Here is a 19115-nt window from a genome sequence, read left to right as displayed (position 1 = left end):
CTACATTTTATGACGTACTAGTTTTTAATTACCAAAAGACAAGAAACACATTTTGCAGAGGTGCATCAAATATCAGTAATTTGACCAATTTTCCTTTACTATGCTATTCTGCTCTTCATAACATATGAATAACCAAATCAACACTCACTTGCTCCTTCTCCTTGATGTATTTCCTGAACCTCTTCATTTGCACGCTTGTGATGTGGGTCACCGGTGTGTTCAGCCACCTCCTCACAGAACTGGAGGCCTTCTGTATGAGCTCCCTCTGCTCAACACCAAACTGCTCTGGCTTGTCCTTTTGGGTGAGGTGCTGGCTGTAGAGCTCCCACATCTCCAGAAAGGTGTGATGCTCAAACCCTCTCTGACAGTAGATACTCCTGTCAATGTTGGCCTCAAGGAGACTGGAGACTTGTGGAAAGCTCTCTGCATATTCAGTGAGGTAGTCCTTCACCCACTGGTTCCCCACCTTCCCCTTTCTCTGTGGGTTTGTTACCTCCACTCTGTGTTTGTCGAGCATGCTGGAATCATATACATCAATTTAGTATCGATATCATTACTATCACTGCACTTGAATAATAAACACTGATGATAGTTTTTGTGCAAACAGATACAAATTGTATTTAAACTGCATAACCTACAATGGTATTGCTATAATAATGATAATATAACATGCTTACTACTTCATGTAGCCCACATCATTTGCCACAAGCCAGTGGAATGGTGCATTTTCATACTGGCCAAATGGAACCATCAGCTTTCCCAGACACAGCTGACGATGGTTCGGGGACACCCTCTGCTCGAAGGAGCTTCTCTGCGTGGGCCAGAGAAGAGGCCTCGTACAGCAGCTCCTGTGGAGGTTAGATGAAGACCGGTCTCTAGTCCCTGTAGTCACGGGCCTCTTTGGTCGCTGTCACTACGGCCTGCTGACGATTCTCAGAGACATCTGGGTTGATGATGCGGATTACGGGGGTCACCATCTTCAAATGTAGCTGAAATACACTTGTAGAGTAACACCACAACAACAAAATATTATTATTATAATATTAGATATTGTTATGTTATAATAAATTGCTAATATAACAATGAACGTACAACAGGCCATTGATATCCTCTTAACATCCAGGGAGGAAGAAGAGGAGGAGGAAGTGTCAGAGCAGGATGACAACTGCTAAACCCTGATTACAGATTAGAGATCTCTGAGGGAGAGTTCTTATAACGCGAACTCATAAATCATATCTCATAACTCCTGAGCCTACAACACTGACTGACTCCTCTGATATTTGATCAAATGTTCAGCTTCCCTTTGGATAAGTTTCATGTTTTTACTCACGGCAAAACTCAAGAGTGTGCATGTCATCGTGCCAGTAAGACATCACAAATATGGATCTTCTATTATTCCATATTCCTATATTCATAACCACAGCAACAGAGACAAAAAAAACGCTGACAGAAGTCATTGTAGTTCTTAAATTCTCTTGTCTTTGATAATAAACAGCTGAGCAAGCGGATGTTTATGACAGCAGGTAAATTATTAAAAGAACGAATTTAAACCCTCAAAAATAGTGTCTCCATAACCTCTGAAACACTGGCTAATAGTTAGTTGGTCTATTGATTAATGAGTGACTGGCTGTTTTTGGATGCAAAGAAGATTTGTCATTGGTAATAATGATAGAGGTTATATTTAGAGATGCTAGATAACGTTGACGTTATCTTACCGGACCCCCGCATCAGGATTTGAACCGTATGTAAGGGTTAACGGGTTAACACAAGATCAAATGCATACTGACAAATCATTGTCAGTAGTGGTAACGTTATAACAAATACGTTATAACTTCAAAGAAGCTGAGAGATGTCGACCGTTAACGAGCCTTAGCTCAACACGTAAGTTACGTTACCTGACCCGGCCGAACACTTGTGTTGTGTTGTGTTCGGATGTGAACAGTATTTAAGGGTTAACACAAGATAAAAGGGATATTGAAAGTAATACAATCTATCATTTCGAAGAGATGTTATCGAGAGCTGCTAACCGTGAAATAGCAGCAAAGTCACCTAACCTGTTGAAGGAAGTCGTAGCTAGCTAACGTTAACACTATGTCCGACTTTTTTCCAAACGACCAAAAGACAATTGTGTAGTATAAACAGTGATTTTTATTAATAATTATAGAGACACAAATATTTCAGTCTTACCAGAATTACCGAAAGATCGGCGCTGTGGGTAGAATCGCAACTCAAAATTAATGTATTCAAGTTTTGCAGGTCAGCTTGTGATTGGCGGTCTACAGTCGGGTCCTCCGATCCTATTGGTGGTCCACAGTCAAACTGACCAATTAGGACGCATAAATGTCTACAGTCACTGTGGACTTTGCATGACTGTAGACTCGACCTCTGCTCGCAGGATCTTCCCCGTGAGAGACAACGTTTTTACCCGGAAAATGCTTTCAACATAAACTATCAAGACTTTCTTCATTCCCAGAATTCCAAGCAGGAGTCCTGCCACACAGAGAGAAACGCAGGTCCCTGGGCCGTTACACAGCACCTGAAACAACTCTCACACACACACACACACACACACACACACACACACACACACAAGAGGGGGAGGAGCACATTTCCAGGAAGTGGCAGACTGGTTAAAGGAACAATACTGGGCGATGTGTGTTTGCTGTTTTAAAATAATTTCTCTTTAATCCCTGTGTGTCCATTACAGTGATAGACTGCAGACTAGTTTTTCTTGTTTTCTAAGACAAGGAGGTGTGTAAGAACCACTATGCGGTGGTTCGAGCCCTGGTTCCTTCGGTCCACATGTCAAAGTGTCCCTGGACAAGCTACTGGACCCCAAGCTCAAAACTTTTGATCTGGATTTAGCTCCATACACATGCTACCACATCATGTGACACCTTTAGAAGTGTCTCTCAACGTGTCAGCATGGGTTACCTGAGCTCATCCAGCAGCTGAGTCATTTTGGTCTCATAGAAGTGGATCACATCCAGCACCCTGCAAACAGAAGAAGCAGGTCACCTGCAGCATCACCTGTGAGCGCGTGAACTGGTCCACATACAAGGCGTCCTCGTAAAAAAGCCTTTACGTTCAAACTGGAACACCTGTTGCTCTGAAATGGTGGTAATCTATTGATAATAATAATATAATATCGTTTATAATCTAAATGTATGGAGAACTGTTCTTGAAGTGAAAGGAGGCTCCTGTCAGTCGCTCATGTCCTCACTGCTGGTCTGATGGGGAGTTCTGCTGGAGACTTTGTTGCAGACGTGCTGGAAGGTCCGACTCTGTGGAGCCAATCGTCGCTCTTCTTCTTTGACGGTGAAATGTAGTTTTCTCTGGGGTTGAGCTGCTTCCTCCCTCTGTTGAGACAGCTTCTGCTCCAGAAGCTCACACTGTTTCTAGACACATGGAAGCAAAGATGTTCTCCTCACTGAGAACGTCAGACAACAACAGATACTAGTGATTGACACACATTTGATGGATCCTTTATGTCGGCCTTTATTGTCTCGTTGACGTACCCGTGCTTCTTGTTGTTCCCGCTGCAGCTGTTGTGCGTGGCCGTGCTGTTGGGCGGCCTCGCCGAGGTAGCGGTCCTCCAGGTCCTGGACTCTGGTCCTCACCCCGTCCAGCAGCCCCTCCAGCTCTGTGGCCCTCTCAGACTGCTGAGCCGCTCGACTCGTGTGCTCATGAACCTCCTCTCTGAAGACACACACACACACACACACACACACACACACACACACACACACACACACACACACACACACACACACACACACAAATAAGGTTTAAGGCTGTAACTGTGTTCAACCACGTCACGTTTTCCTTTTGCTGCGAGGAAAAGATGAGGGACATGTCATTTATTATCTATTTTTATCATTTTTATTTGAGGCTGATAAAAGTATTTCATATATGGTTTGTAATCTCTGGTGTAACACAGCAGCCTTATAACTACAGTACTTCTTTTGACTAAATGAAGGCTGAGGCTTCATACCTGCACTGAGCTGGAGGACAGGTGTGTCTCTGTGATGCTCATCTGATGCTGATGAGATTAGATGACAGGAGGACAGGTGGTCGACACACACACACACACACACACACACACACACACACACACACACACACACACACACACACACACACACACACACACACACACACACACATTATTGAGTAGACACACACACACACACTAATGTATACTGCAGGCATCAATACACTGTTGTACTTCAATCTGAACTGCTCCGTACATTCCAGGACTATTTTTTCGATATTTTCGCCTCTTTTGTGACGGATTGTTGGATGAGACAATAAAGAAGTTGTTTGGATACTAGAGCGAGATTAAAGTTATTCAAAGTGATGTCAAGTTCTGCACGTTTGGCCAGCTGTTTGTGGTACTTGAGAAAAATACAACGAAACACTGATACTTAGTACAACCACTTACTTGAGTGTGTTGTTGGACTTGATGAGCTCCTGGATCAGCGTCTGTCTTCTCTCTGAGTCTGTGAGCATAGTCCTCACAGTCGTCCTGATCTCACCGGACGACTTCTTGTCCAGCACAGTCAGATCTGAGGACACATGGAGAGTCATGTGACGGAGTAATTCCACCAGAGCTAAAGTAAAGTCGAGAGGCAAACGTGCTAGAAAACACTCTGCACAATGTAGCAATTACAGCCTGATTAAATCAGAGAACCGTAGGAATTGGAAGCGTTGACTCTCACCTGAAATATTCTTATTCTCTACAGGATCTGCTAAATGCACCGGCTTAAACCCGTGATGCTGCAGAAGTTGATTCACATCTTCCCACTGGCCTGCTGAAACACACACACACAACCAATGAGCACACAAACACCACAGAGCAACGTGGACCTGTGGAAGAAACCGGAGCTCTGAAGTCACCTGGAACTGCCGGCTAGTCCACAAATAAACATACGTCTCATTGCTGCTTTGTAAATAATGAGTTGTGCTGCTGTCCGTGTCCATTTCTAAATGTCCTCTACTGCAGCACACTTCAATCTGAACACAGCTTTCTGAGCCTCCTGTCACAACCGACCGGTGATCAGGTGTCTGCAGCTCCTGCACCACCACAGGTGATGACAGGCGGTGCATTCTCTGATGAACACAGTGATGGTATGGTGCTGATGGGGACTCACCTGGTCAATGTTTCACCGCACTGCAGGAGAGAACCAGTATGTGTTAGAGTTCATGGAGCTTCAGTGAGATCTCATTCTGGCAATGAATTCAATGAAATGCTGAACTCCATTTAAAAATCAGCAATTTTAGGAAGCCGAGCTGTTGGGAACAACACACAGACACACATTAGAAATAAAACCATTCATGAATTATTCTGGTATATTCGGCATACAAGTAGCCAACCAAGCGAGACTTTGAACTCTTTAAAATAGCAATAAAAGGCCACATTCTGAATGGCAGCGATGACGTCACCTTAGATAACGTAACGCAAGTAGTTCTTTAGCTCGGCTAGCTTCAGTAGCTAACACGGTAGCGTTACCACTCCATATGACATTTGGCATTTAGAGAACACAGAAGTTACTGTTGCTAATTGGTCTTTTGTTGAGCAACTGTGGTAGGTTGGAAATGCTACATGTTTAGTTTTTATTAAAACACCACCTCTTTTTTTGTTATTAATTGAACTATTCGAACACTCTTTCAGACTTTATATCAAGGTAATACACTATCACGTCAGTAGATGGCGCTTTGGTGCTGCTGTGAATAAAACTAGCTCTGGCCTGAGCATGAGGCTAACGTTGGTCCTCTATTAATCCACAGTCACATTATTGGCTACACAGTGCTTCCTAGCCGGTGTAACCTTTGCTGCCGGTCCAGATTTCCTCTAGATCTGGTGCCGATAACACGACCACTTTTTGTCTCTTTTCCTGTAAAATCTACATAATCCTGATTGCTTAAAATAGCAGAGCTCTGTGTGTGTGTGTGTGTGTGTGTGTGTGTGTGTGTGTGTGTGTGTGTGTGTGTGTGTGTGTGTGTGTGTGTGTGTGTGTGTGTGTGTGTGTGTGCATGCATACATCAGATTCAGAATCAGCTTTATTGGCCATGTACACGTACGCATACAAGGAATTTGACTCCGTTTTTTTTGTTACTCTCCACATACATACACAGAGTTTACAAATAAACAGGAAAAAATGTAAATATATAAAAAACAATAAAAAAGTAGAACAGATGCAAGCATACACATTTCACGACTATGTACAATATAAATATAAATATATATCCAAAAGTATATATATATCTATATGAACATAACCCTATACAACAACAGCGTCCATAGACTTAAGGTGATGGTGCAGAATGGAGGTAGTTTGCAGTTTGACTGATTAATTGTTCATCAGTGACGGCCAGCAGAAAGAAGCTGGTCCTGGTTCTGGTGGTTTTGGCGTACAGAGCTCTGTAGATCCTACCAGAGGAGAGGAGATGAACAGCTTGTGTTCAGGGTGTGAAGGTCTGCAGTGATCTTTACAGCCCGTTTCCTGACTCTGGAGGTGTACAAGTCCAGGATGGAGGGCAGGCTGGAACCAATAATAAGACCTGACAATCTGTTGTACTCTGTTTCTGTCCTGTATGGTGGCCGATCCAAACCACACAGTGATAGAGGAGCAGAGAACAGACTGGATGATGGCTGAGTAGAACAGGATCAGCAGCTCCTGAGGCAGGTTGAACTTCCTGAGCTGGAGCAGGAAGTACAACCTCTGCTGGGCCTTTTTCCTTGATGGTGTTGATGTTTGGGGCCCACTTCAGGTCCTGAAGTGGGCCCCCCCCCCCCCCCCCCCCCCCCCTCCTGAAGGGGGGGGGGGGGGGGCAGTGTTGGGGGGCTCCTCCTGAAATCCACTGTCATCTCCACAGTTTTGAGCTTGTTGAGCTCCAGGTTGTTCTGACCACACCAGAGGACCAGCTGTTCAACCTCCCATCTGTACGCAGACTCATCACCGTCCCTGATGAGGTCGATGTGTCATCTGAGAACTTCAGGAGTTTGTGATCCATTGACAGGTGGAGGCTGGCACAGTGAGCTGGGAGAGTTTGGGTTGGAGTATTTCTGGGATGATGTGTTGAACGCTGAGCTGAAGTCCACAAACAGAACCCTTGTCCCTGGGGAGCCGAGGTGTTGCAGCATGTGGTGCAGTCCCATGTTGACTGCATCATCCAGCGACCTGTTTGCACGGTAGGCAAACTGCAGGGGGTCCAGCAGTGAAGCCCTTCAGGTGGGTCAACACCAGTCTCTCAAAGGATTTCATGACCACAGACGTCAGGGCGACGGGCCTGTAGTCATTTAATCCTGTGATGGAGGATTTCTTGAGGACCGGGATGATCGTGGAGCGTTTGAAGCATGAGGGGACTTCACACAGCTCCAGTGATCGGTTGAAGATCTGGGTGAAGATGGGGGCCAGCTGGTCAGCACAGACTTTCAGGCAGGAGGGGGACACACCGTCTGGACTCGGAGCCTTCCTGATCTGTGAAAGAGCCGACTCACATCCTCTTCACTGATCCTCAGTGCTGGTGGGGGGTCGTTTGGGAGAGGTGAGGAGGAGGCAGGGGGTGTAGGTGCTTGTTGGATGTCAGAGCAGTTGGGGGGTGAGAGTGGACTTATCAAACCTGCAGTAGAACACATTCATGTCGTCAGCCAGTTGGTGATTCAACTCCTTAGTCAATGCACCGTATGTATTGAACTATTGATGATGATGATGATGATGATGATGATGATGATGATGATGATGATATCTATAACTTATTCTATGATTAGTTGTTAGTCTTTATTTTATATTAAATGTGAAAGTCCATAGTAGTCAACAAGCTGAACTCGAGGGTGGCAGTTTAAAAAGTCAAATCATTCTTCGTCTGACCACTTCTTCTTGACCTCGATGGAAAACGTCATGAGGTCAGATGAGAAGGAGGATTCATGAGGACAGGCTACCAGTCACAAAGGTTTATATGATACATATTTAGTGACATGATTGAGTGATGGAGAGAGAGTGATGAAGAGGTAGGAACATATACATTGATACTTCTTCTATCTCCTTTTAGGAAATATGTTTATTTATGTTGTTTATGAGTATTTGTTTATTGACAGTTTGATATATTTACTGTTCATTTTATTTTGTATTCTTGTTTTGTTTTACTTAGTTGTTACATGTTCAAAATAAAAAGTAAAATTAAGCTAAAAGGCAAATCACACAGCTACATTGCAGCGCAAGATATGAATAAAAAGTATCAAATTCATATTTCCAGTGTCAAACAGAGAAGTCTTAGAGAACAGAGTTGGAGCAGAGCTGCAGATTGTTTCACATTTGTGGAACATAAAAAGTGAATGCTGCTTCTACTGGTTCAGTTTGGACCTGAACCAGATCCTCAAAGTGATCCATCGTTTACATTAATATTCCAAAACAGCTGAAATAATAGTTTGATCACCTTTCTGTGTTAGATGTCAAATATGTGAGGACACACACACACACACACCTCTGTTGTCTGGTTAATGATCACTACTTTTCTTTACTTTATGACAGAGATGGAGGTGGATTATGATTCAGATGCTCTGTGGCAGCTTTTAAATGTACAGAAAACTGGTGGAAGTTTGGAAGAACGGTCGCAGCCAAAGGACTTCTCTTGAAGAGCTGGAAAGAAAGGAGCTGGACTGCAGAGCATTGGTTATGATAGAACTGGCTCTGGAGGGGTCTGGATCAGGACTCCAACAAGACTTTCTTGTATTTGACCTCTGAAAAGTGAAAGGCAGGTGTGTAAGTTTGACTCTACTGAATATCTTTGGCTTTTGGACTCTTGGTCGGACAAACAGAGACATTTGAAGATGTCACCTTGGACTCAATCTCAACAATGTGTGCTGCACTAAATACCACTCGTGTTCTATAGACTCAATGATTACTTTAAAAACATATGGATTCATCAACTATTCATATTATGCTTAGTTGCAGCTGTAATGTCTCCTCTGAATGATTCTCTGCTGATGTTGAAACATTTAGCGGAAATAATAAGAGGAAGCTGATATCATTAATCTGATAGGAACATCTCAGCCTGGCCTGGTTGTCATGGAAACAGTCATAATCTGCAATCAGTCAGCAGTTTCTTGAGAAATTAAAGATCAATGTCACAGAAACACAGTTCAGAAAGGTTTGCCAAAGTCACAGAGTGTAAATATCATCTTAAATGGATCAATTTAACAAAGACAAAGGCAGCGAGAAAGAGACTCAAAACAACCAGAACAAGTTAAAAAAGCAACCCCAAAGAGACATAAACTGACTATAAAGAGACTCAAAACAACAACAAACTGTAACAAAATGACTACAAAGAGACATAATGCAGCTACAGAGAGACTCCCAACAACCACAAAAGCTTTTAAACAACCACAACGAGACGTAAAACAACCACAAAGAAACTCAAAACTACTACAAAGATACGTAAACCGACTAGAAAAAGTCTAAAACAAACACAAAAGTTTTAAAACAACTAGAAAAAGACGTGAAACCACCACAGAGACATAAAATGACTACGAAGAAGTAGAAACCGACTATAAAGAGACTCAAAACAACAAAAGTTAAAAGAAAACCACAAACATGTAAAACGACTACATGAGGACTCAAACAACCACAAAAGTTTTAAAAGAACTATAAAGAGAATCTAAACCTATTCCTATATTTCTATTTCTCTTGCTCTATGGTTCTATACTACTGCCATGAGCCCACATGCTGTACAGGACAATAACTAAACAGATTTGTGTCAGACCAAAGTGAGAACCAAGACACCAGTGTGAAAAAGTGTTTGATCCACTGGTCACACTGGAAACATGGTGGACAGAAGAAGCTGATCATGTGACAGAGACTCTTCTCTGTAAAACTAAAGACAGATAAGCCATCAGTAAAGCTCCACCTCTTCCTGTACGCAGATATACACCGAGGACAGCACACAGACACTCAGACGGGCAGAGACACAGACGGGCAGAGACACAGACGGGCAGTGAGACGGTCTACCTGGACGTCATGGATCACCTGTTGATGCTGCTGCTGTTGGTGGGGAGCTCAGGTAGGACTCTGATTTAGAGATGATGTGCTTTATTTAATATTTCTGTTGTATCTTTAAATCAGAGAGAGAACACACACACGCGCGCACACGCACACACGCACACGCACACGCACACACACACACACACGCACTCTCTACCGCACTCTATTGAGTAGACACACACACTAATGTATACTGCAGGCATGTATACACTGTTGTACTTCAATCTGAACTGCTCCGTACATTCCATGACTATTTTCCGATATTTTCGCCTCTTTTGTGACGGCAAAAGTGGTCCCTCACTTTTGTGAGGTTTCAATGTGCAAACTCCCCCACTTGAAAAGGACAGCCAATTTCAGGAAGACTTCACAGGATTCCACTCATTGATCACACTTTTGCTCTCTTTTCCTTCTTTCTTTTATTTTAGAAGTTTGATGCAGTGATCAAGTAACCAGGTGAAAAACCTTTAAATAACAAAACACCACTTAAGAAAATGAAAAGCAAGATAACCACATGCAGTGAACAGACTACAATACTTAAATGACTTAAATTAAATACCCCAAAATGAACCTTGTAAATACATAGCAAATAATCCATTTCCAATATTGTGAGTAAATTAATTGAATACAGTAAATACATTTTTAGCTGAATTTGATCATGATTTCATCATTTTAACAGTACAATAAATCAGCAGCTTTTTAAAAGGATAAATCTTCCAAATGCATCACTTTATAAATTGTACTTAGCTCACATGGTTCTTCACAGTTTTAATTATTATGATTTTAAACAGATCACATTTTTAATTATATTTAAATACCATGACAGCATTTTAACTATATTTACCCAACATGCTTTTAACCACCAGCATTTGCAGTTCTTAATCAGTTCATCTAAGTCAATGGCTACAAACAACGGGCTACAACAGTTACAACAGTTACAAATGCATGATAGCTCACCGGCTGCTTCTTCCTTGTTCAAAATAAGCTTTGGTTTGAACAAACACTGTTTCAGTCACTTCTGTTGCTTCCTCCCAGACTCCCAGTGCTGCTCTGCTGTGATTCTGTGAGTGTGACTGCAAAGCCAGTTAATTAGCTGATCAATCTCACCTGGTGCTCTCAGGCTGTAAGGGGCGTGGCCCACAGTTCAACTCAACACACACACACACACACACACACACACACACACACACACACATACACACGCACAAAACACACACAGACACACAGACACACAAACACACACACATACACACACACACACACACACACACACACACACACACACACACACACATGTTAAAACACACACAGACACACAAACACACACACACACACATGCTGAAACACACATACACACACATGTTGAAACACCCACACACACACACACACACACACACACACACACGCTGAAACACACATACACAAAAACACACATACACCCACACACAAAAACACACACACATACACATGTTGAAACACACACACACAAACAAACACATACACACACACACACACACACACACACATATACATATACAAGAAACCAGTAAAGGTTGTTGTGATCAAATAGAAAAAAGTAAAATAATATATATATAAATTCATATATATATATATATATATATATATACATATATATATATATATATATATAAATAATTACTCTACCAGCCTCCATGTTTAAAATAAAAACACCCCAAAGATTTCCTCTTAGTTTATAAAACGTGATGATGTGACCTGAACTTTGTCAAATTGCACACATTCAAGTGAAAATCCCCCAAATTTACTCAAATCATAAGTCATTGATTACATTTGTAGTCAAGTAATATTTCTGCATTAAATGTATATTCAGTAATGATCTCTGTGTGCAGCGTTTTATATTGTTATAGATTCAGACTCATGACTAATAGACAGAAAACGATGCAGCATGTGATCAGTGAGGCTGTTTGTTATCTGATATCAGCCTCATTGGGTACATCCCAAGTCTCTTAGTTGCATCCTCGTTTCCCTCACTTGCGTCCTTTCCTTGCGTCTTAGTCCCTCCCACCAAGAGACGCAAGGAAACCATGCGAGGAGAGAGGAAAGAAGGAAATATGTTTCAAGAGATATGAGACGTCCTTTCCTCAGTTGCGTCACGTGAAACAACGTCTGTTTCTGATCACAGCTGTCAGTTGGCTTTAACAGCTGGATAGACTTTTGATAGTTTGTGTCTGTTCACATATTCACTGTTCTTAATAATAGTCACTAATAACACTAATAACTAATGAAGACACACAGTAATCATCGCTGTAGAGGTGTTCTCTCTGTATACTGTTACCTCTTTAACAAACTGTGTTCTGTTTATAAGCACAGGATCAATTTCTACCGACGGAATACGTTTGTCTTATTTATGAATTATTTGCGTCTGTACGTATTGAGATTCTGATTGTGACATCATTATTATATAACCCAGAATATGATTATGGTTTCTCTTAAAATACTGGAATGAATTTATTAGGCTCCATGTTTCAGGTTACATTTAAATGTTATAACTCATCAAACACTCAGGAATGATCAGCCTCATGTGACTGAATGAAATGATGATAAATGATGTAAAAAGCTCTCTGACTAATTGTCTCCATAATAAAAGTTATTGAGGGATATATCAGATCATGGAAAGACAAATCTTTCTAATGAATGAAGAAAGTAGTTTGTGATCCTTTTGTTGTTCAGACTACAATGAACATCTATTTAAACCAGATGAATCAGAAAACATATCAAATATAAACTAGAGTTTAATCTTCACTCTGGTATGAAACTCCAGTGATATTTAGCAAAATCACATCAGTCCGATCAGCTGCAGCGTCCAATCACATCACTGATGAACAATGAGGGGGCGTGTCGGCCCTTAAAACACTTCCTGGAAGGCTGTTCTCGTGCGTCCTCGCTCATGGCTCCTCAGAGATCCCTCCTCTCTCCTCGATCCTCAGAGCAGGAATAAGAGCTTTGGGACGGCCGTCAATATGACGGAGCAGAACAACTTCCGATTCAAGCGAGGAGCGAGGAAATGACAAATAACAGGGTCCATCCCAAGTCTCTATATTTCCCTCAATAACTTTTATTATGGAGACAATTAGTCAGAGAGCTTTTTACATCACTGATCATCATTTCATTCAGTCACGTGAGGCTGATCATTCCTGAGTGTCTGGTTTGATGAGTTATATCATTTAAGTTTAACCTGAAACATGGAGCCTAATAAATTCATTCCAGTATGCAAGAGAGACCATAATCATATTCTGGGTTATTTAATAATGACATCACAATCTGTATTTCAAAACACAAATAATTCATAAATAAGACAAACGTATTCCGTCAGTAGGAACTGATCCTGCGCTTGTAAACGGGACACAGAACACAGTATAAATACCACAGAACACAGTATAATTATTTGTAACAGTATACAGAGAAAACACCTCTACAGTGATGATTACTGTGTGTCTTTATTAGTTATTAGTATTATTAGTGACTATCATTAAGTACAGTGATCATGTGAACGAACACAAACTATCAAAAGTCTCTTCAGCTGTTAAAGCTGACTGACAGCTGTGATCAGCTGTGATCACAGCTGTGATCAACTGTGATCAGCTGTGATCAGCGACGTCGTCATCAGAAACAGACGTTGTTTCACGTGATGCAACTGAGGAAAGGACGTCTCATATCTCTTGAAACATATTTCCTTCTTTCCTCTCTCCTTGCATGGTTTCCTTGCGTCTCTTGGTGGGAGGGACTAAGACGCAAGGAAAGGACACAAGTGAGGGAAACGAGGATGCAACTAAGAGACTTGGGATGTATCCCAATGAGGCTGATATCAGATAACAAACAGCCTCACTGATCACATGCTGCATCGTTTTCTGTCTATTAGTCATGAGTCTGAATCTATAACAATATAAAACACTAAACACTTAAGCAATTAAGAGACTTGTGATGTACTGTTTCCTGTTCACTCTCCTACAGACGGATCAGAGCCACATTAAGTTACTGTTAATGCTGACTCAACATTTCCTGCTGCTGCTGCTTCACATCAAAACACCTCAACAAGACAATCACAATGGGGGCTTTTATTGTGAAGCACTCACAGGAAACACAATGTATTCATCACTGAGTACTGAGAGACCATCATGACTCACTGCCTCTGATTGGCTGAACCCTTTTAGACGTTCCAGACATCAGCCTAGAGCCTTTCTCAATACCAAGTACTCCAAGTACGGACTTGTGTACTTGGAAGTATGGACTTGTGAGTTTGGACTATAGTATAATCCGGTTCTTCAGTTGACAGTATTTTTAAGATCAAACCAAAGATGACAACCCTGCTTTTTTCATTTTAATTTAAAATAAAATAAATTATATATCTTTATATACATACATTTAATTTTGTGTGTATGTATATATATATATATACACACAAATATATGTATGTATATATATGAATATATACATACATATAATAGTTTGTATACATACATATATATATATATATATATACACATATATATATACCGTATTTTCCGCACTATAAGGCGCACCGGATTATAAGGCGCACCTTCAATGAATGGCCTATTTTAGAACTGTTTTTATATATAGGGCGCATCGGATTATAAGGCGCATAGAATAGAAGCTACTACAGTCAAACGTTTGACTGGGGTTGCGTTATGCATCCACTAGATGGCGCTGTGCTAAAGGGAATGTCAACAAAACAGTACCGGTGTTTACCGCTATTACTTCGGCGACGCCCCTGACTACGGTAGCCGTAATGCTGCAAGCGGTGCGGCTTTGTAGTTTACCAGTCGTACTGAAACATTTTGACAGAGCGCCGTGTACAACCAGTATGGATCAACCAATTAACCAATTGATCCATATATAAGGCGCTCCAGATTACAAGGCGCACTGTCGTTTTTTGAGAAAATTAAAGGCTTTTAAGTGCGCCTTATAGTGCGGAAAATACGGTGTGTGTGTATATATATATATATATATATATATATATATATATACACACTTTTGTGTATATATTTAAAAATATACATACATACATATATTTGTGTATTTGTGTGTGTATATACAAGTATATATATAAATACATATAATAGTTTGTATACATATATATATATACACACTTTTGTGTATATACTTAAAAATATACATACATACATATATTTGTGTATTTGTGTGTGTATATACAAGTATATATATAAATACATATATATACACATACAATTAAAAAATGATGGCAACAAAGTGACACTTATGAAGTTCTACAAATTTGATTATAAAATATTGAATAAATTCACTAAATTTAAACAGAAATAAGTATATCCAAAGCAAAACAGATTTATATTTACTAAGGATCTGAGTAAAAGTAATTTGTATTTACTCAATATCTGGGTGAACTTGATTTGTATTTATTAATCTTCTGAGGGAAATAGATTTATATTTACTGATTATTTGAGTTAAATTGATATAAGCTTACTAAATATCTGGATAAACGACCAGTCACGCTGCCAGTATTCTCAACTACACAGTTGATTTCTCTCCTAAAGATTCTCAGAGGTGAAATGAATGATGTAATAAACAAAACTTATAGAAAACTTACATTTCTGGTCTGTGTCTCTGCTGCGTTGGTGCTCAGCCCTCTGGTATCTTCGGACCGGGTAGCCTACCTTTGGACGACTGGAACAAAAAAATGAGCTCACTCTCCTTCCGCCTTAGCTAGGCTAACGTTAGCATATAGCAGACACCTGTAACGCCTGGAAGGGTGGAGCCAATCGGAGGCAGAGTAGGGGGCGGGTCTTCCCACAAGGCATTGTGGGTAGATGCACCCAGCGAGTCATGATTGTCTTTCCCATCAAAAACGTGTCAAAGAAACAAGACAGCAGTCATTTTGTTCATGTTGTTGTCAGTGGATTCATTTGAGACTTTGTGGTGAGGAACAGACAGATTACATACAGAGCACATAGAAGTAACACAACCACACTGAGAGACAAAGGTTTTGTGTAGAACCTGTGCTATGGGCGGGAAGCTAGTGGCCCGGCCCATCCACAGTGATCTCTGTGACCCACTTCTGCATCCTGTCCCCTCCATGTACTGCCTGATAATAATCAAAATAATATGTTGTTATAATAAGTAGCAGTTAGCAGCATCGTGTTCCAGCCTTTGGGGGGGAAACACTGGAGACCCCTCACGGATGCAGCAAGCATAAATCACTCTTAAGGTTGTACAAGGAGGAAGCGTTTAGGAGAGGAGACAAGGACAGGTTTAAAGAGTCTAAGCACAGGTTCAGCCATGAGCTGAGAGATGCTAAACAACTGTACTCAGAGAAACTTCAACAGCAGGTCTCAGCTAATGACTGCTTCTGTCTGAAAGCTTCTCACACTGACGTATACTCAAGCAACACAATGCTTGTTGTGATTGTATGTCATGGTGGGTGAGTTGGAAGTGTTTGGATGTGTGCTGCTGTCTTTTTAACTTTGGACATTTCTCTGTTTTAGCCCCTCCCCTCAGGAAGCTCTGCCTTCTGAGGGGAGGGGCTAAATGACAATTAACACATTATTGTCACAACAAATATGACCCTTTAATCTACTCTTCTGTGATTGGCTGCAAAGGAAGGAGACGTCTAATAAACATTCCTGTTTTTAAATGCAGGTTCAACTGTCTGAATATAAATGTAACAACATCCAAATAAGTTTTGATGAAAATTGCAAATACATTTAAAAACAAATATTTGTGTATTTTTTTTTATATTTACTTAAATAAACAAATATGTGTCTATTTCTCCAGGACTCCAGGCTGAAGGAAATCACACATCAACAGGTGAATAGAGAAAGAAAAGAGAAATAAAGATTTAATGAAGCAGAATCAGAAGTCAAGTTTTAGTTTGATATTTTAATAATTATATTTAGTTATTTACTGACGACTCTCTTGTTTCTGTTCAGAACCTGTCAGGTTGGTGGGAGGAGCCAGTCGCTGTGCAGGAACACTGGAGGTGAAACATCAAGGAGACTGGAGACCAGTAGAAGACTCTTACTGGACCCTGAAGGAAGCAGCCGTTGCCTGTAGAGATCTGGACTGTGGCTCTGCTGTTTCTACCAGACGGAGAAAGGAGTCCTCACAGAGATCTGTGTGGAGGATCAACTCTACCTGTGTTCACTCTGGATCTGCTCTGAGAGAGTGTTTAATATCAGATTCCTCTTCCGTCATCGTGGATCTCACCTGCTCAGGTAAGCCCATCAGTGACATCATCTATGTAGCACCCCAACACTCTATAGAGAGTAGACCTAAGTTACCCTTTAAACTGGAATGATGGGGTGTTTGGTATCCTAAGGTAGCTACCACCAAGGTTTACCTGATTTGGGTGAAATTTAGATTATTTATATTACGCTCTTAATAAACTGTAAAACTTAATAGATCTAAACACTTAGACCACACTCTATTTTTAATAACTGACCACAGACAACTTTTTGGGATGAAAAGGAAATAAAGGTTTACTGACTGCTTTTTACAATGTTCAAATCATATTTACGATTTCAGGGGACAAGAAACAAAACAGCAATAACACAAATTAGAAACCTTTTAACATAAGAAATAGTACTTTCTGAAATAATATGAAACCAAAAGTTAATAAGTAAACAAATTGTTTGGACAAGTATATAAAAGTGAATTATCTTCTATCAACACAACTTGAATGTCTTCAGCTTTCTTTGTGAAAACCCCTATTCCCTTTATTCACTTCTTTACTACAGCAGAACTCAGTGTATAACAGAATAGTTCAACTTTAAACACACATGGGCCCACACACACTCACTCACACAACAATAAGAAAGCTGCAGGCCTGTGGAGCTCGGGTGCGGTGATGCCTCCTGAATCCTTATCCTCAGCAGAGCAAAGACACAGAAAGTCTAAAGTCACAGTTCAGCTTCAGTCTTGGAGAAAACAGTTTGTAGTCCAAAAAATGAAACACGTTGACAGCGGAGGTGAAGACCACGGCGGTGAAGTCCTCCTCAGGAACACACCAACAGTCCTTTCTGGTCAGCAATGGCGTCCTCTGGTCCAGTGACTCAGCAACTTTTACTCTTCACAGCAGGGACGTGAGGTCAGGGGACAAGTAAAAAACAAATAATGCTAAAATAAAATAAATATTAATATTTCTCTACTGATCTGTGCTATAAATGTAATTTCTGTATGATTCCAATCATTTCAAACCTTTTTATAATCTAAATCTCTGAATGATGTCATGTCCTGTTCAAACAGAGGAGACAGTGAGGTGAGACAGTGACCAGCTGTTCCTCACCTCACTGTGAATCATCACTAACTGGGTTGAGATCGTGTCTTTTTCTGTCTCATTGTTTGTCACCACTGTAATATCTGTAGACTCTTTTATTAAATGTCCTTTCTTTACATAGAATAATGTATTTCACGTCTGTGTAGAACATATTTAGTGTTGCTGATCTGACATTAAACCGCAGTGAAAAAGCACAGAGAGGCAAACAGTACCTCTGCCTCACTGAAGGGGGCGAGAGAGAGTCCACGGGTCAGGTTCATGCTTGTTCTGTCGTTGCTCTTCTTCTACACTTCTCTTCTTCTTCTACACTTCTCTTCTTCTACACTTTTCTTCTTCTTCTACACTTCTCTTCTTCTTCTTCTTCTTCTACACTTCTCTTCTTATATTTTGCTTTGACCACAAGAACGTAAGATTCAATATCTAAGCTTAAAAATGTCTCAAAAAACAATGAATTATGACCAAATCAACATCAGTTCATCGTCGGACAGGTAAAGTAACCTTTTATGTGTTTGTTGTTCTCTTTATACATCCTGGTTGTTACGCAGATTTTCGCGGGTGGCGCCCGCGAGCGCTCCGCTTCTGAAACGCTCCCGGTGTAATCAGATATGTTCCTTACCTATGTGTGTGTAAAGAATGCTGATATGAAATATGAAAAACAACCAGTAGTCAGTGTGCAAGCTGCCAGTTGAATGGTGATGGAAGCTTCTCTATTGGGTTGATATATTTGTAAATCTGACTTATGTAGAGTCAGAGCCTCACCAGACACG

General features: G+C 40.8%; 1 protein-coding gene, 1 long non-coding RNA gene and 1 pseudogene across 2 annotated transcripts; 1 reads left to right on the top strand and 2 right to left on the bottom strand.

Moving 5' to 3' along the window:
- Positions 1-276: 276 nt before the first annotated feature.
- LOC137872281 (uncharacterized) lies at positions 277-2444 on the bottom strand. Its single transcript, XR_011102858.1, has 3 exons — positions 2188-2444; positions 678-999; positions 277-518 (listed from the first exon to the last, which is right to left on the bottom strand). It is a non-coding gene; the product is annotated as an uncharacterized lncRNA (long non-coding RNA).
- Positions 2445-2930: 486 nt separating this feature from the next.
- LOC137872279 (centrosomal protein of 70 kDa-like) lies at positions 2931-5109 on the bottom strand (annotated as a pseudogene).
- Positions 5110-7892: 2783 nt separating this feature from the next.
- On the top strand, positions 7893-18931 carry LOC137872278 (CD5 antigen-like). Its single transcript, XM_068710449.1, has 5 exons — positions 7893-7909; positions 9926-10062; positions 16848-16880; positions 17003-17287; positions 18894-18931. Exons 1-5 carry the CDS (start codon positions 7893-7895, stop codon positions 18929-18931), a joined length of 510 nt encoding a protein of 169 aa, XP_068566550.1.
- The last annotated feature ends 184 nt before the right edge of the window (positions 18932-19115 follow it).

This window comes from Cebidichthys violaceus, unplaced genomic scaffold, assembly GCF_023349555.1.
Source record: "Cebidichthys violaceus isolate CVI_PGR_0920_01 unplaced genomic scaffold, fCebVio1.0.p SCAF_155, whole genome shotgun sequence".
NCBI lineage: Eukaryota > Metazoa > Chordata > Actinopteri > Perciformes > Stichaeidae > Cebidichthys > Cebidichthys violaceus.
Note: the sequence above shows the minus strand (reverse complement) of the source record. Positions and strands in the feature narration are given on the sequence as shown.